The 24675-nt window shown below is 46.3% G+C and overlaps 2 protein-coding genes across 4 annotated transcripts; one reads left to right on the plus strand and one right to left on the minus strand.

Annotated features, from left to right (window-relative positions):
- Positions 1 to 44: 44 nt before the first annotated feature.
- On the minus strand, positions 45 to 5543 carry LOC127305313 (ABC transporter G family member 28). The gene is made up of 14 exons (XM_051335721.2): positions 5161 to 5543; positions 4986 to 5062; positions 4409 to 4690; positions 3988 to 4051; positions 3754 to 3900; positions 3577 to 3611; positions 3420 to 3493; positions 2487 to 3331; positions 2116 to 2412; positions 1547 to 2026; positions 1297 to 1445; positions 905 to 1194; positions 665 to 786; positions 45 to 573 (listed from the first exon to the last, which is right to left on the minus strand). The coding sequence occupies exons 1-14, from the start codon at positions 5448 to 5450 to the stop codon at positions 417 to 419; spliced, it is 3309 nt and encodes a 1102-aa protein (XP_051191681.1). The 5' UTR covers positions 5451 to 5543; the 3' UTR covers positions 45 to 416.
- A 12462-nt stretch (positions 5544 to 18005) lies between these two features.
- On the plus strand, positions 18006 to 24396 carry LOC127305315 (serine/threonine-protein kinase PCRK1). 3 transcript variants are annotated; one of them, XM_051335724.2, is made up of 6 exons: positions 18006 to 18453; positions 20784 to 20921; positions 21581 to 21965; positions 22503 to 22763; positions 22915 to 23037; positions 23697 to 24396. In XM_051335724.2, the coding sequence occupies exons 3-6, from the start codon at positions 21588 to 21590 to the stop codon at positions 24216 to 24218; spliced, it is 1284 nt and encodes a 427-aa protein (XP_051191684.1). In that variant the 5' UTR covers positions 18006 to 18453; positions 20784 to 20921; positions 21581 to 21587; the 3' UTR covers positions 24219 to 24396. The 3 variants fall into 3 exon arrangements, with proteins under 3 accessions (XP_051191684.1, XP_051191683.1, XP_071677337.1); XM_051335723.2 differs by lacking the exon at positions 20784 to 20921 and having other exon boundaries at positions 18007 to 18453; XM_071821236.1 differs by lacking the exons at positions 18006 to 18453; positions 20784 to 20921 and adding an exon at positions 19380 to 19490.
- The last annotated feature ends 279 nt before the right edge of the window (positions 24397 to 24675 follow it).

The following is a 24675-nucleotide window of genomic DNA, read 5'->3' on the forward strand; positions in this document are numbered from 1 at the left end:
AGTTGCCAGTTGCATTTGAAATTTTACAAACCTGACAATGAACAGACACACAGAATTTGACAGTTATGAAAACTGTACTGATTTTACAAACCTGACAATGAACAGACACACATAATTTGACAGTTGCTATTCGAAATTTACACTGAATGCAACAAGTGAACTGTTCCTCTATCATGTGCTATCAGCTAACCTGAAATGGATAACGCCTCTACATAAAATTAGGGCATTCCTGACCAGCTGCCTGCTACTCAACAACCAACCTGTTCTTACATGTCAACAACAAAAAGGTAAAACAAAATCTGTTCTTATCTACACCTCATGCTGTGAACACAGAAAGTTCTAATTGTACATTTTCTGTTACGCAGAGAAAGAATCAGTAATGGATCAGCAGTATCTATCAACAGAGGGGGGGCGCCTTAATGCTTCTGGAAGACTACCATGCAGAAGAAGGCTATGCAGCGGAAGATCACCCCATTGGCCATGAGCACCCATAAACAGAGACTTCTGTTGCTGATGTCGTAGCCGCTCTTTTGTAGCGAACCGCATCGTGTTATCAGCCACACCCCAGAGTAGCTGCAACCAGGAACAATCAGGTGCTTGATACAGAGACAAATTTACTTACGAGTTTGTGTATGTTAGGGAAGAATTTGATGGGGAGATGTACTTGTGAGCGTTGGCGATCACGAACGCCTCCAGAGCCCACTTTGTGTAGCAAAGATCAGCAATGATAGTGTTCTTCTGCTGAGTTGCTATCAGGGTCAGAACGACTGGGAGGAGTGCAGACCACTGCAAAGAAAGCATGTGTCACCAGAAATGATAAGCAATCTATAAGGGTGTGCCAAGAGCTTCTCTTAATTTGATGGTCACAGTAATGAAATTGAGAAACATAAACATGTATGAATACCAGTTGTGCGGAGCCAGGCTGGAAGAAGATGGCAAAGGTGTATCCAATGCCTGTTACGCAGTACGTAAGTGCGACAAGGACGACGTAGTTCTCCCATATGGATGACCTGGGGTTGTTGAAGAAATAGAACATGGAGAGGTAGACGATGGGCTTGACGATGGTGTTGAAGTGGTCGATGGTGTCCTTGGCCAGGAAATAAGCCAGCGAGCTCATCCCCGAGGCTCTCTCCCTCCAGTAGTATATCTTGTCCAGTGCGAACGACCTCAAGGCTCCGATTTTGCAAAGCAGAGCTGCATCACACGTGACAGAGGCAGCTTAACATAAGTAAACATTGAGACATAGACATATAGCAGTAGGCTTACTCAAGATCAGAGAAGGCAAGTCAGACTTACAGACAGCAATGACAGTGTAAGTGTACCCAAGCGCCCCAAATGTCTCGTCGCTAACTTTGGCCAGCGTCCCTAGGCATATCCCAGCAAGGCAGAGTATCAAGTAGTCAACACCGAGAATCCTTGCCTCCCGGAGCCTTTGCTTGCCAACCCTGAAGAAGAAAAGAGATAAAACAGTGTTGTTCTTGAGAAGAACTGGAGAAGATTTCCTTAGGAAATATTATCTTTGATGCAGAGATGTGAGAGACCTTACCTTCCCAGAAAGTACCTGTACTGCCTAAGGATGCCGGGAGTGCAGCGGTTCGACAAATCTTCGGTTGACTTGTTATAATCAAACTCATCCTTCTTCCGCATGACGACATCCTTGATATTGGCCCACAGTTCTGTTGCGAAGGATGGGCCTGCGCCAGCACTGGGGGAGGAAGGTCCTGCACTTCCTCCGGACGAAGATTCAGACGTGGAGGAACTCTGCAGCATGTCCCGTGGAACATCGTAGCCATTGTGCAGCATCCATCTGAGCGGCAGGTCTTTCACGGTTACGCCCGCACTCATGTTTGGCTTCACGATGCCCTCCAATATGTCGATATAGTAGTCGGGTGGGTTCACACGGTCTGGCACAACAATGCCCAGCCCTGAGAAGTATTCTTCCACCTTCTTCACCGGCCCATGGTATACCGTCATGCCCCCTTTTGCGAGAAGTATCAAGTCATCAAACATTCTGTACAGCGTATAGCTGAGAGGACAAATGAGGTGTTTAGTCAGGGAGAAATGTAGGCAATGAGGCAAACACATATTGTTCTGTATTTGAGTTTGAAAGTGAACCTAGGCTGATGAACAACCATGGAGATGTTGACGCCTTCAAGAGCTTCCCGGCGAAGGGCGCGGAGAAGAAGCAAGGAGGATGCGCTATCCAAACCAGAAGTTGGCTCATCCAAGATCAACACCGATGGTTCCATGACCATTTCTAGACCGACGTTGACTCTCTTGCGCTGACCACCGGAGATGCCACGTGTCTCCACATCCCCGACCAGAGAATCTCTAACTGCCTGCAGCCCCAAAGACTCAATGACCCTCTCCACGACGAGGACCTTATCAGCTTTTGACATGTCTCCTGAAAGCCTGACATTCAACAACATATCGTAAGTCCACTGGTACAGGCTGAAAAGATAGATGGCTAACTCTAGGGAAAGTACCTGCATCTTGCGTTGAACCAGAGGTTTTCTTCAACAGTTAGGTTGCCATGGACAATGTCATCTTGGGGAACAAAGCCAATAATCCTCTTATACGCACGAATGGGCTCTACTTTACCATTGATAAGTACCAAGCCTGATGTGTCACAACCAGTTGCCTTGCCGGCGATAGCGTTTAGAAATGTGGTCTTACCAGCACCAGATGGGCCCATGAAAGCGGCTACACGGCCAGGCATGAGCTTTCCAGTCACGGACCTCAAAAGCTTCTTCTTACTGCCCTTCAATGTCAGAGATAGATCCTTGAACGCGATCTCGATGACCATTCTCGAAGTTTCATCATGCTCTTTCGCCATGTTTATCACGCCAGAGAAGGTCAAGTTGTTGTCGTTCTCCTGTAACTCCTGTTGCAGGGCCTTTTCCTTCTCAATTTGACCATATGCATACTTGAAAATCTGGCTCCGGCTGTGCATCTGTTTCCCTTTTGGTTTTTTGCCTTTGTCTCCGGTTTCCAGATGAAAATCTGGCTCCGGTGCATCTTCATTCATGTCGGCGAAGTTGTTCTTCTTTCCATCACCATCTGCTCCGACTGAAGGAAGACCTTTCGACGACATCCCCCCTGTCTGTCCAGGCTTCTGTTTGCGCGAGAAGGTGCGCGACAATTGCGACTGCAGGCCACTGCTGGCCTTCTTGGCGACATCTCTAGCAGATTTCCACCTTTCCCGAGCCTGTGCAGTATCTTTCGCATACCTTGCAGCAGCCTCTCTTGATTTTGCTTGCTTCTTCTCACGGTTGGTCAGAAGTTGGCCAGAGAAATTGTAGATGATCAAAAGGACTAAACAGGAGGCAACCTGCAGAACCGTGGAAAAAAAAAAGGCTTCAACCTCAATAGCTGCAACTTCCAAGTGATGTCATGCTATCGATTTGCTAGTGCATTACCACTAACAATACGCCAAAAATTGTTATGTCCTGATTAGCAGAGTTCGGTGGACAAGCGCTCTTCTTGTAGCATCCTGCAGTGAAGAAGCGGCGGCGTCAGGATGCGGACAAATCAAGAAGACTGGATTCCAACTTTGCAAAGAGAAGTTTAGCTTACTGGTTGGTGCTGTTGATCCCTTCCTGCAGTAAAACCTGCAAAAGAACACCTGATACTCTCAGCATCTTGATAGAGCAACAGAAATCAACCGTACGAAGAACATGCCTAGTAAATATCACTGGCGGGGAATTATCATCAATCAATGAACAATTTGAAACATCAGATAGATAGGATTACCCACTACTACAAGGGAGTTTCTTGGTGGTGCTGGGGCAGTAGTATCCAGCTGGGCAGAACACATCATCAGTGCTGATCACATCTGCCCAATTATCAGCACTGCCACAAGTGTGATTAGGGCTCCCAGCAGGTGGTTGATAGTTGTACCTGGAATGCATCTTCAGCGTTCAGGGATGAACGTATTATGCTCGTCTGGAATTAAGAATTTTAAGGACAGACGAGTAGACGACTTACGGGTCACAGATGCCTGTAGTTTTGTTCAAGGTGGACTCCGGACAGTATGCTCCAAGAGGGCAAGCTGCAGGTGACAGCACACAAGAGAAATCAGGGAAAGAAAAATTGATTTCTCTTGAGAAGATGTTAAACAAAGGATAAGTGCCTCTGATAATTCGGTGGCTCGGTCAAACTGTTGTAGGACACAAATTTCTTTAGACCAATGGAAAGTCTGTTGTTTACACCTAAGCATTGTAAACTGTTATCACACATTTTCATTGTAGGCCAACATAGCAGGTAAGCATAGTAGGAACTAACAATGGAATGCATGAGAACAAATGGATACAAACAGGATGCATCAAAACATAAGCAGCAACACCCAAATCCTGAAACATTTAACGGAGCCTTCATCCTGATAATGTTCCGTGGCGGTGAAGCTTACGTATCATGCAGGTGAGAGCGTGGGGGCAGAAGAATCCGGCGCAGCAAGCCTGGCAGTCGTCTGCTCTGTAGGGTATGTCCTTGGAGTCCTTGAGGTCGACCTTCTGCTCCCCGGCGCTGCAGGCCCAGCCGGGCTCGCAGCCGTCGATCCAGGAGGTGAGGTTGCAGTTCTTGTTGGGCCTGATGTAGCTCTTCTCCCCTCTCGTCTCCTCCCCGCTGTCCATGAGGCTGTTGAAGTAGAAGAGCATCTCCGCGGCGGTGCACACGCGCTGGTGCAGGTCACCTGGGAGATCATGGCGAACCCCGGGTCATTTTCATTGCAGCAACGACAACAGATCCATCCTCTGGATTGCCAGTGTAGGTTTGAAATAGCATTCAGTTAATTTTGCAACGTAAATGCTCCATTCTCCTCCACCCCAAGATTCAAGATGCTAGATGACAACATTGTGGACAGAGGCCACCAACATTATCGATCAACATCATGTAATCGTTGTACAAATGTAGGAGTCTGCCGGGTACAAGGATGAATGATTGGATTCGTGGTGGTTATGTACGTAGATGTGTGTGTGTGTGTGTACCATTGGTCTGCTTCATGCAGGTGTTGAGGAAGGACGTGTCCTTGGTGAAGTTGAAGGCCTGGTCCCACTCCGAGTCCCTGCAGGCAGGAGACCAACCAGCAAAATCGGATCAACCACGGCTCCCTCCTCGGCGCGCGTCAGAACAACAAGATCAGGACGTTGATTAACTACGTACGTGTCCTTGATGCAGTATCCGAGCTCGCCGCGGATGGCCATGGCGAAGGTGGCGGTGAGGGCCTTGAGGCGCTTGTTGACGATCTCGGCGACGACGGGGTTGCCGGCGAGGCCCTTGGTCCCGCCCCCGCCGGCCGCCGCGCCGCCCCCGACGCCGTCCCCGCCGTAGTCGTCCTCCGGGATGTCCTCCTCGAGGGAATGCCGCGGGAAAGCGGGGAAGTCGATGGCAGTGGCGACGGTGAGTAGGAGGAGCAGCGCGGCGGCGAGCTGGCGCGCCGCCACACGGGCCATGGAACTCCGGACGGACGGACGGAGGGACGAGCGGAGAATGCTGGTCGAACTAGGGTGGGAAAAATTAGGGGTTGGTGGTGGTGGTGGAGGTAGGCATTGGGAATGGGCGGGGTGCCATGATGGGGGAGGGGAGCTCGCGGCGCGGGGCGGTGGTGGTGGAGAGCAGAAATAGGAGGCGGGGTGGTCGCGCTCGCGCCATGGAGGGAGAAAGGATGGTCGGGAATGGGGCAGGTCTACGGTCCACGAGGAGGGATTCATCGGACGGTGGTAGTAGAGGCGCGGACACGTGGCCTTCTGGATGGGTGTCTGGTTCAGTGGAACAAGCGTAGGGAGTATCAAGCCGTGGCGGGGTGGGAGACCCAGTTGTCAGTGACTGATGCAAGGTCTCGAATGGGAGGCCCGGTCGCTACGGGGAGTTTGGGCCCGTCCATTTGTCTACTGAGCCTTCGCTTATAGTGATGGCCTTCAAGCTATTATTGACTTAGGGGAGCCCAAGTCCAGATCCAAGGTGTAGCCCACCATATTTATAATATTTTTTTCCTTGAAAATTAAATAAACGTACTCCCTCTGATAGTCTGATCCATAGTAAACGTTGTGGTATTTAGTTTGAACCCATAATAAGTGTTGTGGTTTTAGTACTTCCTCCGTTTCATCAAACTTGTCTGAGATTTATCAAAATTTAGCTATATCTAGATGCTATTTCCTGTTTAGATACATCTATATTTAAAAAAAAAATCAAACAACTTCCATAAGACGGAGGAAGTAATACAAACCAACATATGTGAATTTATTACGTAATTCAAAGAAGGTGTTACATCGATACCATTGAAAAAGAAAGCAAAGGCGACCAATAAAAGACTTTTACAAAGTCTGAAGTTAGTGACATACATTATTAATTTATAACATTATAATTGTTGAAGTTCCTTTCTTCTATATTCGATTAAACTTAGTAAGCAGTGATTTTTCAACTTTATACGTCATGTACTTGAGAAGAGAGAGTAAGTTTGATGCGAGAAGAGTCCAAGACAAGGGCACGGAGAGTTGGAGACTGCCACTTCTGTTTTTCAAGAGGCTCCCCTTTCTTTTTACCAAAAAGGTCTCGCCTCATTGATTTCCATTAAAAAACAGCCAGAGTTATTATACAAGCAAAAGAAAATAATGCATCTAAAAGAGAAAAGCATACGAGGTCTAGCTAGGGTGCACTTAGTACATCGTTTTCCAGCCAGTGGGGATAACCAAAAGGAAGACGAAACATGTCAACAACAACAACACCTTTTCCCAGTTTTTTTAAAAAAACACATTTTCCACTAGAAGCACAAAGACCATGCAAGAAAAATCACCACATATATGACTAAGTTAAGTAAATTGGCAACTGTTAGAACCTTTAAGCCTCCTTACAACCAGTAATAAGAGCATCTCCAGTCGCGTCCCCCAAACCGTCCCCCAAAGGGATTTGGGGCGCGCCGGACAAAAAAAGCGTTCCAGCCGCGTCCCCCAAAGCCCTTTTTTGTCCGCGCGGCCCGATACGGTGTCCGGCGCCCCGAGCCCGTCCCCGTCCCACAGGGGACGCTCCGGGGACGCCGGACACAACGAAAAGCGAGGCGAGGAGGCGCGGGGCCGACGCGTCAGCGGCACAGTTAATTTTAACCTAACCGTCGCCTACCTCGCGACGGAAGTTATTCGCGCGCAGCGGCATCTTTGCCTTAATGGCGACGGAGGGGCAGGCGAGACGTCTCGTCGGTGCTGCGCAGCCTCCACGCGTCGCCGGCGTTCGCACACCACCGCCCGTTCCCGCGCGATCTTCCCGCCTCTTCTCGTCTGTTCCCGCGCTTTCTTCCCGACGCCGGCGTCTATAAAAGGTCTCCCGGCTCATCAATGGTAGCCACCACACCCCGCCGGCAACAAACACAGCCCTCGTCGCTCCACAGCCGTCTCCTCCATCACCAGTGGCAATGGCGAACCGCCCCGGCGATGGCCACTTCCCTTCACCGCCGTCTCCTCCATTGACGAGCCGGCAGCGGCGTGCGGCACTCGAGGAGGCACTCGAGGAGGAGGCCCGCCCGATGGCGTGAGCGCGCGGGCGGCGGATCTAGCGGCGTTCTCCGCCCCTGCCTCCGCGGTGAGGAGGCCGCGGCGGCAGCAGCGTGGCGAGCAGCGGCGGCGACACCGTTGCGGCGTTCGACGCCTCGACGGGACAAGAGGCGCGACGGCGCCGGTGCGGGAGGAGATGGAGCAGCGATGGGCTGACGAGCGCCGGCGCCGGCGCGATGAGCGGCAGTGCGCCGTTTCGTGAACGGCGTGGACTCGATCGAGCGCCGGCGGCGTGAGTCGATCGAGCCCGTGCAGCAGGGCGACGGCGGGAGGAGCGTCGACAATCGGGAGGCGGCGTCACGGCGCTATGGGGAGGCGGGCGGAAGCGATTGGCGGCGGCCGACGCGTTTGCGGCGGCGATGATGGAGGCGCCAACAGATGTGGAGGAGGAGGCGCCAATGGAGGAGGAGGAGGCCGAGGCGGAGGAGACCGAGGTGGAGGACGGCGGCAGCGACGACGAGTTCGACTGGTCCGATGACGACGCCCCGCACCCGGACGAGACGGCCGATCAGCAACGCGCCCTCGTCGAGTCCTTCGAGTCGGAGAAGAAGCTCCGGGACGACGCCCGTGCCCTCGAAGAGGCGCATATTCGTCGCGCCATCGAGCTCTCCCTCCGAGGCGGCGCAGCGAGGGACGGCGGAGGACGCGCGGCGGGAGCGGCACCGTCTGGCCGCCGCCGAACGCAAGGAGAGGAGGCGCGCGCAGGAGGAGCTGCGGCGTAGGGGAGGCGACGACGGGGCGGGGCCGTCGAACGCGCCGCCGGGCGGTCAGTAGTCTAGGTTTAGATGAAATCTAGCCGTTTTCATTCAAACTTTGTAATATATAATCAAAATTGAATGAAAACCTTTATTTTCGTGCACAAATATTCATTTGGGGGCGGCGTTTGGGGGACGCGGCTGGGGAGCGACGTCCCCCAAACGCGGCACGAACAAAACACGTCCCCCAAACGCTCGATCCGGCGCGGTTTGGGGGACGGTTTGGGGGACGCGACTGGAGATGCTCTAAGGCCAGGTCGAGCGTACGGGGGAGTCGGCACTAGTTGCCACGTATAGGGGTATCTTCCCCCAACAGTGCCCCCAATATGATTTTAAAATTTGAAACGGAAATTCCAATCTAATTCATATTGTATTTTGTTACATATTAAAAAAAATTAATGAAATTCCACTAAAATTTAAACTAGACTAAAATCTAAACTATTCGTTGCGGTACTAGAACCAGCGGTAGGCCTCCTCGTCATTCACGTTGCAACTAAGGCCGGTGTCGCTAGTTCATGCGCCACCGACTCCTCCCACGCTACCGCTGGTGCCCGCTTCGACGCTACATTCAAGGTCGAGATAGTTCATGTGTCGTGTACCGACCACTCAATGCTGACAAACAATGGTGTTGCTATTGCGCACAGATCGTTGCGCGACTCCTCGAGGGTGAGGGTGAGCCTTGGGATGTAGTCGGGCTCTTTGGCGCCACACCACAACGCCTACTTCAGGTGTACACCTTCCATGGCTCCTCCTTGACCTCTTTCGTCGGGATGCATGACTCCTTCTTGGGTCGGTGGAAGCTAATCCGTTCGTGTGGCGGTTGAAGGTCACCGTCACCGGCTCGAGGGACACAATGATGTCGCCATGCGAAGATGTCCACTTCCTTCACCTAGAGCTTCGACACTAAGAAGGTGAGGGTATGCGGCGCCGACAACGAGGAGCGACCCGTCGAGGACGATGAGAGTGAAGTTGTCCTCCCCGGATGAGGAGCCTTCACTTATACACTAATTTTTCATGTAGCTTTTTAAAAAGTTGTAAACTTAGTACGCGGACATCATATAACTTAAGAGATTTTGTAAGTATTGTTAAATTCGAAACTGTTCTAATCAGGTTGCACCAAAAAATTGCTTTAGCACTTGGCACGGATTTGTGGGCTTAGAACACGTAGACCCCGCTCCACAACTGCGAACTTGACACGTTGCTCTGCCAACACGTGGATGGATGCTCCCGTGTCATTGGCTGACTACTCTCTCTGCACTCACGGATTAGCAAAAGCAAAGAAAAGGGTAAAGCGGAGTGGAACGGAACCTGTGAGACCTTTCAATGGCGGTTCCATGAGGTGTCACCGGCTCACGTTGCCCACCTAGCTAGCAATTCACCCGTGATCAGATTCCCGTGCTCTTCGTCTTCTCCTTTCTACACCAAACATTTCTGAATGCAGCAGCTAGTCAAGAAGTCTTCCTCTTCACATTCGCTTTCATGCCATAGACCGCGGCACTAGCGGCTCATCGTACGTACGATCCAAGGAAAATTTTGGTTGGGTGTGGTGGTTGATCGGTGAGCGGAACATTTGTTATTCCTTCCCAGCTCCCACCAACCAGCCAAGCAGGTCGATCGGACAAAATTAAGTGTAATGACCAGAAGGAGAAAAGCTGTTCATACGCAGCGCGCGGTAAACTGTCGCAAGGTACGGTTAACCAAGAACGCTAATTTTGCTTTGTCAAAACCATGTCAGCTGGGTTGCACGTTGTCCAGCTGCAACCTTGTTTCACATTTACAAAGTCATATACTAGTGCTCCGAGCTAAGCAGTGAGCAATAATAAATTCTCTTAGCGGGATGGATGGATTAGATTAGTGTTTGCGTGGGTTAGTCAGGCGTTGGTCGCATAGCATCCCCGGAATCCCGACCCTATTCATTCATCAGCCTCCCGACCTCATTCTTCTGTGCATATATAAACCGAAATCCCTCCCTCACGGTCGACCGCTCGAGCGGTCATTTTTCTCCGCGCTACTCGCTCCCGTCGTTTTTGTCGTATTCGCCCCGACCAGCCCGGGCTCTTCGCGCCCGCCCCCGCGCGGGGAAAAAATTAATAGCCCCAGCTGACTTTCGAACCCGCGACCTCCTGAAACGAAAGCCTGAACATGCTAACCGTACGAGCCTCATGTCTTTCGTGTTGGGAACGAAGACATATATAATTTGTACTATAGAATGACCATGTGATAAACGTAAAAGTATGAATTTTTCGCGAATTCCCTTTTATGCTGTTTTTTATTTTTGTATCAGTTATTTTGGATTGCGTAATTTAATTCAAAATTTGACCTAGGTATGCAATTTTTTTATAATTCCCTTTTCCAAATTCAGTTTCCTATATTCTTGTTATTTTTGTATAAAAAATCATGTTATTTGGATTTTTTTTAATTCCCTTTGTCGGGCTAGTGGTTTTAAAGAGGGGATAATAACGGGTGGGGAAACTACTTGCAACTGAAGTGAACTACCACTTGCAACTTAAATAAATACACTTGCAACTCAAATAAATATCACTTTCAACTTAATTAGATTTTCAGGTCGGTAACTTTTCATATTTTACCATTGATAAATAACGGACAGAGGGGTTGATAACTATGTGAGGTAAAAATAGAGCCAAAATATTCTAAAAGAAATCAAACTTTTCGGGTTGATAACTCTTCACATTTGCCATTACTAAATAACGAACAAAGAGGTTGATAAATTCTGAGCTAACAAATTCACTAAAATATTCTAAATAAAATTTAGATTTTCGGGTAGATAACTTTTCGCATTTACCGTTCATAAATAACATGCATAGGGGTTGATAAATTACGAACTAAAAAAATCAAGCAAATATTCTAAATAAAACTAGCTTTTCGGGTCGATAATTTTTTTATTTTACCGCTGATAAACAATGGGGTAGAGGGTTGATAATTTTTGAGTTAAAACATTGACAAAATATTCTAAATTATATTTGGATTTTTGGGTCGATAACTTTTCACATTTAACGTTAATAAATAACGGGTATAGGGGTTGATAAATTGTGAGCTAAAAAATCGTTAAAATATTCTAATTTAAATTTGCTTTTCGGTCGATGAATTTTTAATTTTAACATTGATAAATAACGGGCAGAGGTTGATAAATTTTAAGCTAAACAAGTCACCAAAATATTCTAAATAAATTTTAGATTTTCGTATTGATAACTATTCACATTTACCGTTGATAAATAACGGGTATATGGATTGATAAATTGTGAGCTAAAAAGTCGCTAAAATATTCGACATAAAATTAGCTTGTTAGGTCGATAAATTTTAATCCTCGTTTTTTGGGAATCCTTGTTTAAAAACCGGATTTAGAGAATTCACGATTTGTGGTTTCGCTGTCTTGTAAAAATATATGTGGCTGTGTAATTGACAAGAATCGTTGACAGCTTTGGTGGTTAGCAGCGCGTTCTGTTCTGCGACCCTGAGGTTGGGTGTTCGAATCCTCCGCTACGTGAAATATTTTTGACTTCGCGGACGGTGCGAACAGGAGCAATCATCAGCGGTTCAAAAATGGAAATATGCGGAATACGGTACTATATAAACACATCTTAAACAAACGGCGTCTATGCAAATAAGCCAACCAACGAAGCTCAGTTTTCTACTATTTAAAATGGGGGCAAAAGCTTCCCTCAATAAAGAGGAGAGTTTTACAACAAAATATACTATACTCCTTCCGTTATTAAATACAAGGTCATTTTGTTTTCTAGGCAAACTTTGATTAATGATTGGGTCAAGCAAATATGAGTTGCATGTCATTCAAAATTATATCATTGGATACACATTTCAATGAACTTTTCAATGTTATATTTTAAAATGATATATAAATTATATTTGGTTGACTAAATCATTGCTTAAACCTTGAGACGGAAAACGATGTGACCTTGTGTTCATGAAAGTACATATTACATATAGTGTTACCCTTCCATGATTAGATAACTCAAACTTTTTAGAACCTGCGGGCACCCAAAGGTTCACCTTGAACTTTGTCTTCACGAGAAGTGCCAAAGGGGATGCGTGTTTGTTGTTGAAGATCCGCAAATTCAAAATTTCCGGAGATGCAAGAAGAGTAAGGGCTCATTTGATTCACAGGATAGAAAATGCATAGGAATAGGATGTCATGCCTACTTAAATCCTATGAAAACAGCAAGTGTGTTTGATGTAATAAAATGAACCTTTTTATGAGGTATGATCTATTGTTTTTTTATATAGGATTTACACTACAAGATTTCTATATGATATGTTCCTATGAATCAAACAACCTATGTAGAATTTTTTTTCAATAGATTCAAATCCTACACAATTTCTATACAAATCCTATCAATCAAAGGAGCCCTTAAGGGAGGCGAGATTTTGTCTTCGTCATGGAGGACCACCAAGAGTGGATTGGTTGGTTGGCCATTGGGCAAGGTCAAGGTGGTGCAAGCCAAGTCAATCTTTAAAGGGACCCCAACAAAGTCTTGTGGTGAAACAATAATGAACGAATATGTGTGCAACTGGTTTCGGAACCCTCTTGCAATATGGGCAACTGTGGCAATTTCGCCAACCTCTCTTCTCCAACTGAGTAGCCGTCCAAGGCTTATTTTAGGTGCTACGCCATGCAAAAGATCCTTTGTTTCGGGAACGGCCCAACTGCTCCATATCACTGTTCTCATGTTCATTGAAGCAGTAGCACCAGATAATTGAGACACTTATGCGGTATTGGCCGCTTACGGAGAGGTTCCAAACAATATCATATCAACGTTGGCATGGAGGTGCACTTTTCTAGGTTGAAGCCATAGCTCAGTAAATTAGGCAACACGAGCAATTGAGAAAATGCCGGTCATATTTATTTTAGGGACCCAAGCATCATTATGCAACACTTGCTTGATACTATTGCTTTCCCTTTTGGAGACCCCAAAGATGAGGGGCAATATATGTAGGGTTCCTATCGTTTAGCCATGGTGCCTCCCAAAGAGGAACCTTCTCTCCACCACCCATTGTTATGGTAGTAGCCGCCTAGTGTATATCTCCCTGTTGGTGCAAGGGTTTCCTAAACCGAATCAACTCTTCTCTGTGTCCTACCATTCAAGCCATGGCCATCACAATCTAAGAGTTCTTATAAAGAAATCAGCGTTGAGGGTACCAAGACCTAATACTCAAGGATATCAAACCGTTTTCCAATTAATTTCGCATAGTCCATCCAAGACCTTGTCGGGGGCTGTCAAGAAGAACGTTCTTTGAATATTCTTGATTAATGTTGCGAGCAAGTACCCGGTTGTATGATAAGCGGGGTCAGGTGGTAGATTGATTGAGGGGTGAGTATGCACTTGACACAAGTGGAGCCCGGTTTTAATAATAGCTTTCATGGCAAGAAGGTACGTCTATGTTGGTGAACACCTCCTCAACCACTCGATTGATGTACAATACTACATTGCACTATATATCGACCGCAACTCCGCATGTAGGCACGTATACTACACCAGTGGATTACTCCTCATACATTTGTAGCAAGCATGGCCGTAGACTGTAGTCAAAGCCGCCCTGATCATATCGGAATAGCACAAACTGTAATACTCCTAGTATTAAAATCCTTGACGATGAATCCGCACATGAACTCACACAGATGGCCTACGTGCGTCCAGGTAGCTGGATACGCTCACACAGCCACCTGTACATGCTCTCGCTAATTAAGGGTAAAAATAATAGTGTAGCCATCGGCTGGCTATAACGAATTGCCATATCATCTATAACAAAATTATAGCCATTACATACAATAGTTAACTCTAAAAATATACTACTTTACAAAATTATGGTCTAACTTTCACTCTCACAATATGCCATGTGCTAGAGTTATTTTTTTATTTTTTGAACAAGCACGTGCCAGAGTTAACCAGGTTACATAAGAGCCAACTTTTTTTTTTCTCTCCTATTATCACTTCACTGGCGTTTGTCGTTGTCCACGACGGCGCTGGGGACCGGGGCGAGGTGGTTCTTCTGGAGCGAAGATGTTGGTCGGTCCGGAGGTGGTGGTTATGCCGTTCTTCTCCGACTTCGTCGATGGGAGGCGGCGTATCTTGGTTCAAGACAGCACGGGGACGTTCCCCGGTCGACGTGCCACAACGACATGTGCCTCGCTGCTTACAGCAGGTCTGTTCATCGACTCACAAAGCCTCGTTGGCGATGGTGCTTTTTCGGATCTTGCAACGATGGAGGCTCGGCGTCTCTTCTTGCGTTCGTCTCGATGGCGTTGGAATTGGACGGCGGCCGCTGGCTACGGTGGTTGCAGGAAATCCTAGGGATCGTTTTGTATTCTCGATCTTTTAGGATTTTATCTGCAAATTCAGGATAATCATTTTATTCCGGTTTGTCTTTTAGTTTCCACATGTGTTGATTCATGTTACTTGGTGTTCGATTAATGAAATATGTGGTTGCTCTCAAAAAAAAACTAAGCAAATATGTAATATTTTATTGCTTATAGCCAGCTCTCTAAACCTTGTTGTACTTCATCTAAAACACATCACACTCATCACAGGTCACGGCTGCTCAGTTACACCGTTACACGTGGACGTGCGCGCACGTGTCATGGGCTGTCGAGGATAAGTTCTCCAGGTGCTACGCTAGCAAGCTAGGCTGCCAACTTCAGATGGATGGTGTGACCGATAGACAAAAAGTGGATCAACAACGCCCAGAAAGAAAGCGATCAAAAGGGTAGCAAAGTGCAATGGAGCACGTGAAATCTTTCATGCCCGGCCGGCCGGTCGATGAGGTGTCAGTAATTCACCTGGCCATTAATTCAGTTATGCAACCCGTGCTCTTCTTCTAGATGGACCTTTTTTTTAAAAAAAAAATCAGTCATCCACATAGATCCCTTTCTACAGTCGCTACTACATGTTGATAGTATTTCTTCTCCAAGGAATCGTACGAGCCGCTAGTGGCTCTTCTTTTTGGAGTGTTGGAACGAATGTGAAGACGCAGGCAGCAGGTTCAAGGAAAAGTGGCGAGCTAGTTGGGGTCGTTGCGCCCAACATTTCCTCCCCACCACCAACCAGGTCGGACAGGTGTAATTAACCTGAAACAGACGTTCATACGGAGCAGTAGAAGTACTCGGGGCATCTCCAGCGACGCGACACAAACGGACACTGAGACCGTTTGCGTCCGTCTGACCGAAAAATGCGTGTGACACCACCTTCAGCGGCTCGACGCATCGTGACTAGAGCGTCTGATGCGACGCAAATCCGGCGCATATTTGCAAGAAAAAGGACGTTCATACGGAGCAGTAGCAAGTACTCAGAATAAGGATCAGAAATGCAATTTGCACACGGGAGCATATGCTCCTGCCACGAAAAAAACATTTCAAAACTTCAAAAGAATTAGAGCGCAAATTTTCGCATTTACGTATCGACATTCTATGTGCGCACATCAAATTTTGCGAAAAAACGATATTTTCTATGGCTTGTGTGAAAAAGACAAAAAATAACGTTGACAACTTTTTTTAACACCAAAATTAGTCTTTTTACACATGACACTAAAAATGTTGGTTTTCCATGACACGACTTTGTGAGCGCGTAGAATTTCGAGATGTACCCATTAAATTTTGGATCCGAATGTAATATACGACTACCCCTGGCTACTCTACTTGGAAGGTCGAATTATAAATGGGCTTATGTATATTTGAGGGAATTGCTAGTTATGAGTAGACTGAGAACTAAGTTAGTGCTTAGTAGATTCTTGCAACCGTTGTATTTACATCGTGATTTGTGCATTTATGTTGCAAGTTGGTTTGCAAGTGGGGTTGCGACCGAATTTTTTCGGTTGCAACTACGAATGTGCCTCAAAACCGTTGGATTTTCTTCGTGATCGGGGCTAATGATGAGTTGTAACATCGGCTGCAACTCAAATTCGATGGCGTCATTCTACCGAGAACTACCCCTACGTCCTCGAATACATGTATGTTTGGATATATCTTAAGCCAAACATTATTGACCGACTTCTTAGAAAAAAGTAGCTGCGTTTATGATAATAAACTAATATCGCTAGATTCATCTTAACTTGTAGTTCAATAATATAGCAATTTAAGATCACATGTGTTGCTATTTTTGTGTAAAAGTTCAATCAATTTTTATTTAAAATTAACTTTTAAGATGGCTTATGTATATTTGAGGGAATTGCCAGTTGAGTAGATTGAGAACTAAGTTAGTGCTTAGTAAATTCTTGCAACGTAGGATTACATCGTGATTCGTGCATTTGAGTTGCAAGTGAGGTCGCGACTGAATTTTTTCGGTTGCAACTGAGGTTGCAACTACGAAAGATGCCTCAAAACCGTTGGATTTGCTTCAGGATCGGTGCTAATGATGAGTTGTAACATTGGCTGCAACTCAAATTCAATGGTGTCATCCTACCAAGAACTACTCCTCTGTCCTCGAATACATGTATGTTTGGATATGTCTTAAGCCAAACATTATTGACCGACTTCTTAGAAAAAAGTAGCTGCATTTTTGATAATAAACTAATATCGCTAGATTCATCTTAACTTGTAGTTCAATAATATAGCAATTACACATGTGTTGCTATTTTTGTGTAAAAGTTCAACCAAATTTTTAAAAAATAACTTTTAAAAAAGAAAAAAAAAACATATACTTATTCGCGAATGGAGGGAATAAGTTAGTTTTCCAAATTATTCACATTCGTTATTTTAATATGAACTGCATATGTACAGACTTGAATGAATGAATAGACACACCGAAATACAATCGTCCGTCTAGATAGTCATTTCGTACTATAGTTGCTGATATTTTTTTCTTAGAGCATCTCCACTCATTGGCGCTCCCCACGCCCAAATCCGGTAAAATTTTCGTCCGGATTGGAGGAAGATTTGGCCTGGGGAGCGCCGAAGTTTCAGCCGTCCCCCCGGCAGGAAACCCCCAACCTCGACCATTTGACATATTTCAAACAAATTTAACATAAAATTTAACAAGTTCGGCGAGCAAGAGTACGAAAATTGCTGAAACAAATTCGGTGATAATCAGTACAATGTTTAACAAGTGCTGAAACAAATGAAGCGACGAGGAGTAGGCTAAAGTCGGAAAACAGGCCGGCGGAGGAGCAGCCAGATAGGCCTTCGTCGAAAGACGGCGGAATATAGGCAGGTGGAGAAGGAGGGACGGCAGAATCTGGGCAACAAGCCGGCGGGGTCGTGCCGGCGGCGAGAGAGATACGAGGGGTGGGGGAGATTTTGAGCGAGGTGGCGGTGGGGTTCGTGTGTCGAGTCGCCGACAGATCGGGCCCTTCCCCGCTTTTCACTCGTCCGGAGTCCCCGATAGATCCGGGGGGCCGGGGATGGCGTGGGCTCGCCGGATGGATGAAGGGCCAAATCCGGACGAAAACGAGGAACCGGGGGCGCGACTGGGCCGAATTTCGCCGTCCGGATGAGAAAAACGTCGCTCGGGGGCCTCGTCGGGGAGACGAGTGGAGATGCTCTTATACTTTTAGTCAAACTTAACAAAGATTAACTTTTGAAAAGACAAATTAAACGAAATAAATAAAAACAGAGGGAGTACGATCACACGGCGTACACGAGACCAGTGCGGGATGACAATTGCGCTGCCGCTGATTTAGTAATCCAAGACTGAGCATTGGGCAATAAATTAGTAGTACTGTATCAGTGTGGATGGGATTAGACAAATGATTGCGTGCCTTCCGCTACGTATCGATCGATCTCCGGTTGGCTTGGCATCCCCGTCCCGAATCCCCGACCCTATTCATCCTCAGTCTCCCCCGATCTTGCATCCCTCCTTCACCGACGACCGCGGCGACGAGGAAGAAGACCACTTCCGAATTCTCCCATTCCCTCCTGCTCCTCCTCTTCTTCTTCCTCGGACCTCTCCTCTCCTCTCCAGTAGGTGGACGAGAGGAGCAAATATCTAGCGAGCAGTACCAGCCGTCGCGACCTCCCTCCGTCCAAGGTTTGACTGCCCCAGCCAGGTCCAGTCCACCAATCTCTTTCACTTCTCCTTTCCCTCCTCCCTCCCGTCATTGCTTCCGCCCTTTACCTCGTGCCTTCCCGGATCGGCGCTCCTCCCAGCTCCCGGGACTCCTGCTCCTCCGCCGTGGCCAACAGCGCGCCCAAGGTTCGTCCTCCCTCCCTCCCTACCCACCCCGCTGCTCTGCTCTGTTCTGCTCCCGTGGTTGGTTGGTTGGTTGATTCGTTGGTGCTCTCGTCCTGTGTCCTCCGTCTCCGTTCACGATCTGCGCGGGGATTGGTTTAAGCAGAGCTTTCGCTGTCGCCGGATCACGGCGGTCGCGCGCCTACCCTGCACCTCCACTTACTTACTAGTACTCTTCCTAGTGCCCAGTTCAATTTCGGTCGGCGCGAGCTCTCTCCCTGTTTGTTGAGGTAAAAGGTTTCTTTCACATCACCAGTTCGGCAGTTTCTTGCCTGTCCACCACCACCAGTTTCTTGCCTAGTGCTCAGGTTAGTTTCAGTCAGCGTGATCCCTGTTTACTGCGGCAAAAGTTCCCTTTTTTACACTAGGAGTTTAGATTCGGTATGCTACTTGCCATTTATGGGGAGTTCTTTCTCCACTAACCGTGCAATTACGAGTAGTAGCACAACTACGCAAGCTGTCGAGTACTATGACAATTCGCCATCCCCAAAACGGAATCTGAAAAATACCGCCACCTTCGCACGATGGGGAGTTCACAGCTAGGGGGTTCTGAATTCGGTGCCTGCCCTTACTAGCTTTCGCCGTCGCCGGATCACACTGGCCGTGCGCCTAACCCTGCACTAAAACTCTCTTGCCTAGTGCTCAGGTTAGTTTCAGTCAGCGTGCCCTGTTTTTCGTGGTAAAAGGTTTCTTTCACATCACCGGTTTTGATTCCCCTGTCCACCACTGGGAGTTTAGATTCGTTAAACAACTTGCCATTTATGGGGAGTTCTTTCTCCACTAATGTTGCAATTATACGAGTACAATTATGCAAGCTGTGCTGACAGTAACTACCAATCTTCAGACAGTTCGCCATCCCCAAACTGAATCTTAAAAGTACTGCCTTGACACGATGAGGAGTTTGTGGCTAGGAAGCTCAGAATTTGGCGGCTGTCCTTGGTCGCAACAAAAAACTGTTGCACCTGAACCTGAATTCAGAACTCTTCTGCCCGCTCTGCCCGGTACAATCTTGCCTTGTGTTTAAGTTAACTTTCAGTCTGCAAGATTGAGTGGAGCCTGATGCAGTACAAAGTTTATTTTATAGTATGTTGTCATGTACTTGTCATTTATGGGATTTTTTTTGAGTCCTTCAAGCTCACACTTTTCTACACCGCCTTCTACCGAACCTGACTTCATAACTCGGGCTGCTCCTTCTTGGTCCAATCTTGTGAATTGTGTTTATATATTTGTAACATTTGAAGGAAGTGTGGACTATGGAGGCCCACTACTCAATGGTTTCCTGAATACGGTGGCCGGGCGCCTACGTGTGCGTTCCGTTCACAAGAAATAATAGGCATATCTCTCACCTCTCCTGGATGTTTTTAACGTGAATACTAGAAAGAGTCCATGTTCCACGCACAAAACAAAGAGTCCACGTTAAATTTGGAAAGCAGCCATGCATGAGATTTACTTTCGTCCACTAATTAATTGTCCACAACATCACGCATTCGTTCATAGCCTGCAACTCCAGTTACTTACTACTCTGTCCACCCCTACAACCCTCGTGCGTAGTGCTCATGTTAATTTAAGTCAGTGTAAGTCATTCCCCTGTTTTTCGCGGTAAAAGGTTTCTTTGACATCGCCAATTTAGATTCCCCTGTCCACCACTACAATCCTCGTGCCTAGTGCTCATGTTAATTTAAGTCAGTGTAAATCATTCCCCTGTTTTTCGCGGTAAAAGGTTTCTTTCACATCACCAATTTAGATTCCCCTGTCCACCAGCACAAGTTTCTTGCCTAGTGCTTATGTTAAATTTCAGTCAGCGCGATCCCTGTTTCTTGCGGTAAAAGGTTGCTTTTTCACATCAGGAGTTTAGATTCGTTATGCTACTTGCCATTTATAGGGAGTTCTTTCTCCAGTAATGGTGCAATTACGAGTACAGTTACGCAAGTTGTGCTGACAGTAACTACCATTAGTCGGACAATTCACCATCCCCAAACAGAATCTAAGAAATACTGCCTTACACGATGAGGAGTTTATAGGAAGCTCAGAATTTGGTGCCTTCCCTTGCCCGCAACAAAAAAATGTTTCACCTGAACCTGAATTCTACAAGTTTCTTGCCTAGTGCTTATGTTAATTTCAGTCAGCCTGATCCCTGTTTGTAGTGGTAAAAGGTTGCTTTTTTACATTAGGAGTTTAGATTTGTTATACTACTTGCCATTTATAGGGAGTTCTTTCTCCACTAATGGTGCAATTACGAGTACAATCACGCAAGCTGTGCTGACAGTAACTACCATTATTTGGAAATTAAACAGAATCTGAGAAATACTGCCTTGACACGACAAGGAGCTTATGGCTAGGACGAAGCTCAGAATCTGGTGCCTGCCCTTGCTTGCAACACAAAAATGTTTCTCCTGAATCTGAATTCAGAACACTTCTGCCTGCTCTGCCTGGTTCAATCTTGCCTTTTCTTTAGGTTAACTTTCAGCCAGCATGAGCGCGTGAAGCCTGAATTCATAACTCCTGCTGCCTCTTCTCAGTCCATTCTTTTGAATTGTGTTTATATTTGTAACATTTGGCGGAAGTATGGATTATGGAGGTCCAGTACTCAATAGTTCCCTGATTAGTTTCCACTGTATTGCAGCACAGTGACTATTATTCAGGGAATTAGCTGTCCCCAAACTGAATCTGAAAAATACTTTCTTGACATGACCAGGAGTTTATGGTTATGAAGTTCAGAATTCGCTTCCTGCCCGTAGCTCGCAACAAAAATTAATTTCACTAAAAACCTTAATTCAGAACTCTTGTACCGGCTCTGCCTGGTGCAATGTCGCCTTGTGTTTGGGTTAACTTCAGCCAGTGCGATTGCGTGAATCCTGGTGCAGTACAAAGTTGCTTCTACATCAGGATTTTAGGTTTCTTATACTGTTTGTTGTCATTTATGGGAATACTTCTGTCCTTAGCTCGCAACAGCTCAGTTACTTTCTCCAGAACCTTTATTCATAACTCGTACAGTCGTACTGCCTCTTCACGATCCAATCTTTTGAAGGAAGTATGAACTATGGAGGCCCACTACTCAATAGTTTCTTGACTAACTCCCAACGTATTGCAGCACAGCGATGAGGTGTCTGCCTTTCTTAAATGGAGCGGCCAAAACGGAGCATACAACCACCAAGTCGGCCACAGTGCGGTCCTTCAGCACGACGTCGACGGACCGCGAGACCCGGTCTGGCTCAGATCTCAACAACCTGAACGCCTCTGACATGAGCACCGAGTCCATACGGAGAACACAGTACCCAAGCTTCACCGACCACCCCAGCAACCTCAGGCTGTTCACCTTCTCCGAGCTCAAGAATGCTACGCGCAACTTCAGCAGGTCGCTCATGGTTGGCGAGGGTGGGTTTGGGTGTGTGTACAGGGGAGTCATCAAGAACTCAGATGAACCGACTGAGCGGATCGAGATCGCCGTCAAGCAGTTGAATCGTAAAGGGGTTCAGGCAAGTTCTTTCACCATATTGTACTGCTGACAATATTGTTGTTAGAGATTGCTCTTAAAATTGTTACATAGCTAGTGCATAATACCATACAATATTAGATAGCAAGGTCATAATACCATACAATTATTACAATCCACTTGTTCCATTGTGATGAGCCGGTGACGAGTCATAAATCATTTGTAGTGTAACTTGGACAGTTGGACTTGGTTCTGAATCTTCAATCTCGGCATCTTGAAACTAACACTTGATTTTGAACTCATCATTCTTAAGAAAAAGGCATTGCCTCAGGCAAGAAAAAACTATAATTTTTACCTGTTAATTTCCAATTCATTTAGAGTCCATGTTAACTTACATGTTGTTCTATGTTTGGGTTGAGTGAGTCAATTAGTGGAAGAGTATTGGAAAACTGGTAAATGAAGTTACGAGAATGCCAGCATTTCAATTCCACTTCTATTTGACCCCTTTCTAAGTCACTTACACCGTAATCTAGCTTGAGCCACTAGTTTGGGTTCCTAATATAATACCATCTTTGTCCAGGGGCAGAAGGAATGGTTAACAGAGATGAATGTGCTTGGGATTGTTGATCATCCAAATCTTGTCAAACTAATAGGGTATTGCGCTGACGATGATGAGCGCGGAATGCAGCGGCTTCTAGTATACGAATATATGCCGAACGGAAGTGTGGATGACCACTTGGCAAGTAGGTCAAATTCCACTCTATCATGGCCAATGAGATTAAAAGTAGCTCTTGATGCTGCTCGAGGGCTGAAGTATCTGCATGAAGAAATGGATTTTCAGGTAATTCATTTGCTTTCTGGTGGTCTATACTAAAACAAATTGAATGTGAAACATTTGCGTGATATTAGCATCACTGCCTAAGTACTTTCAGCAAGAACGAACGCATGCAATAGGAGAAGTTGTGTATTTAACTAATTTAGCATGCATGCAGGTTATTTTCCGAGACCTGAAGACATCTAACATTCTATTAGATGAGAACTGGAATGCAAAATTGTCAGACTTCGGATTGGCTAGGCATGGACCACAGGAAGGTCTATCCCATGTCTCCACAGCGGTACGGACATATACTAACAAAGAACCGTTTTGTGTTAGTGTGTTCTGAAAGCATTCTGTTTCATATTCTTCTAATTATTATGCTTGCAAATATACGATGTTCGAAATATATAGATAATCATGATGCCAGGTAGGCTACATAACATGTAAGCTGTTTCTGTTTCTTTAACATGACTCCCTTTTGATAGCAATGAAGTTGGAAAATGGATACCCATTTGCTCAATCTCAAATGCTTTAATTGATTAGTTGTTTTAGTGTATTTTTATTCTATGCATGCTTAAAGGTCTATGAGTTAGTTTCTGAAGTGCTCAACAGTATTTGTTTTTTGATAGTTGCAACGGAAGTCCTAGAAATGAGTTACTGTTTCAGCTTGAGTAAGCGTTAATGAGTCCTATATTCATTCTTCTAGCAGCTTGGGAATGACGAATGTACACATATCCTAGCCAAAATAAAATGTCCACTAAAGAAATCACGTTTTTCTCCTTCGGAGAAGGCCAACCACATCTACAAGTAACAAGACTTCAGTTTAAAAGTATTCATCCTAACTAAGTGTAAAGTAAACCATTATCTTCTTCTTGCCAGTTTTTAAATTTTTAGTACAACTTAAATTTGATACATCCGTCCATCTAAACTAAGATATTTAATAATATGTTTCCGCAGGTTGTTGGGACTCTAGGATATGCAGCGCCAGAGTACATGCAAACTGGGCGCCTCACTGCAAAAAGTGACATATGGGGCTACGGTGTGCTGCTCTATGAACTCATCACGGGTCGCCGTCCCATTGACAGGAACCGCCCAAAGGGCGAGCAGAAGCTCCTGGATTGGGTGAAACCATACATATCTGACGTCAAACGGTTCCCTATCATTGTAGACCCACGGCTGGAGGGACACTACAACCTCAAGTCCATGACAAAGTTGGCAGGCGTGGCAAACCGCTGTCTACTCCGTATACCAAAATCACGCCCAAAGATGAGTGAGGTGTATGAGATGGTTCTGAAGATTGTCGACAGCGTTGAGAGCGGACCGCCGCAGCCTCCTCTACACTACCATGGCTCGGTTTCTGAACCGGGCGCAAAGCGGACGAAGAAAGGATCGTTGAAGAGAAGGTTCCACGAATTCAAATTCGGTTCCCGCCTGATCGTATGGAGGGGCTGGAAGCCTGAGGTTATAAAGACCTGCTGATGAGGTAGTATGTGGTCCCTGTCTGTAAAGTATAGCTGTTCATACGGGTGCACAGTTGAGTTGTGGCGTCTTTTCCTGTAGTTTTCTGTGTAATACATCTGATTTCGTGTGCATGACCATCTGAGCTGCGAGCAAAGATGGTAATCAGTAGGCCCCTAGTGTTTTTGGTGCAGTTTCAGCCATTCCATGCCCCATACTCTTCTCTGAACCAAGTCTTTGGTGCTACCTGCGTGGCTAGCAGAGGTGGTGATCAACACTAGGCCCCTTTCTTTCTGTGCAAATACCAAGAAACCGGTCATTTTTCTTCTAGAAAGGGTTTAACTTGAATGCAGTGAATGATTCAGATTCAAGCAAGATGTGACCTGAACCAGTGGATGCTGCCCACCAATCGGAAAATGCGTCTTATCTCCAGCTCAATTGCAGATGATCTGAATATCTGATGGGTGTCGACAGCCAT

This window comes from Lolium perenne, chromosome 6 (assembly GCF_019359855.2).
Source record: "Lolium perenne isolate Kyuss_39 chromosome 6, Kyuss_2.0, whole genome shotgun sequence".
Classification (NCBI taxonomy): domain Eukaryota; kingdom Viridiplantae; phylum Streptophyta; class Magnoliopsida; order Poales; family Poaceae; genus Lolium; species Lolium perenne.

Bases quoted from the DNA above. Each gene is read 5' to 3' on its own strand.
- LOC127305315 (XM_051335724.2), top strand. From the start codon at position 21,588: ATGAGGTGTCTGCCTTTCTTAAATGGAGCGGCCAAAACGGAGCATACA. The intron at 21,966-22,502 runs GCAAGTTCTTTC...ATCTTTGTCCAG, and splicing joins TGAATCGTAAAGGGGTTCAG to GGGCAGAAGGAATGGTTAAC. The intron at 22,764-22,914 runs GTAATTCATTTG...GCATGCATGCAG, and splicing joins ATGAAGAAATGGATTTTCAG to GTTATTTTCCGAGACCTGAA.
- LOC127305313 (XM_051335721.2), bottom strand. From the start codon at position 5,450: ATGGCCCGTGTGGCGGCGCGCCAGCTCGCCGCCGCGCTGCTCCTCCTA. The intron at 2,413-2,486 runs GTACTTTCCCTA...GTTGAATGTCAG, and splicing joins TGGTTCAACGCAAGATGCAG to GCTTTCAGGAGACATGTCAA. The intron at 787-904 runs GTATTCATACAT...CTTTCTTTGCAG, and splicing joins AGCCTGGCTCCGCACAACTG to TGGTCTGCACTCCTCCCAGT.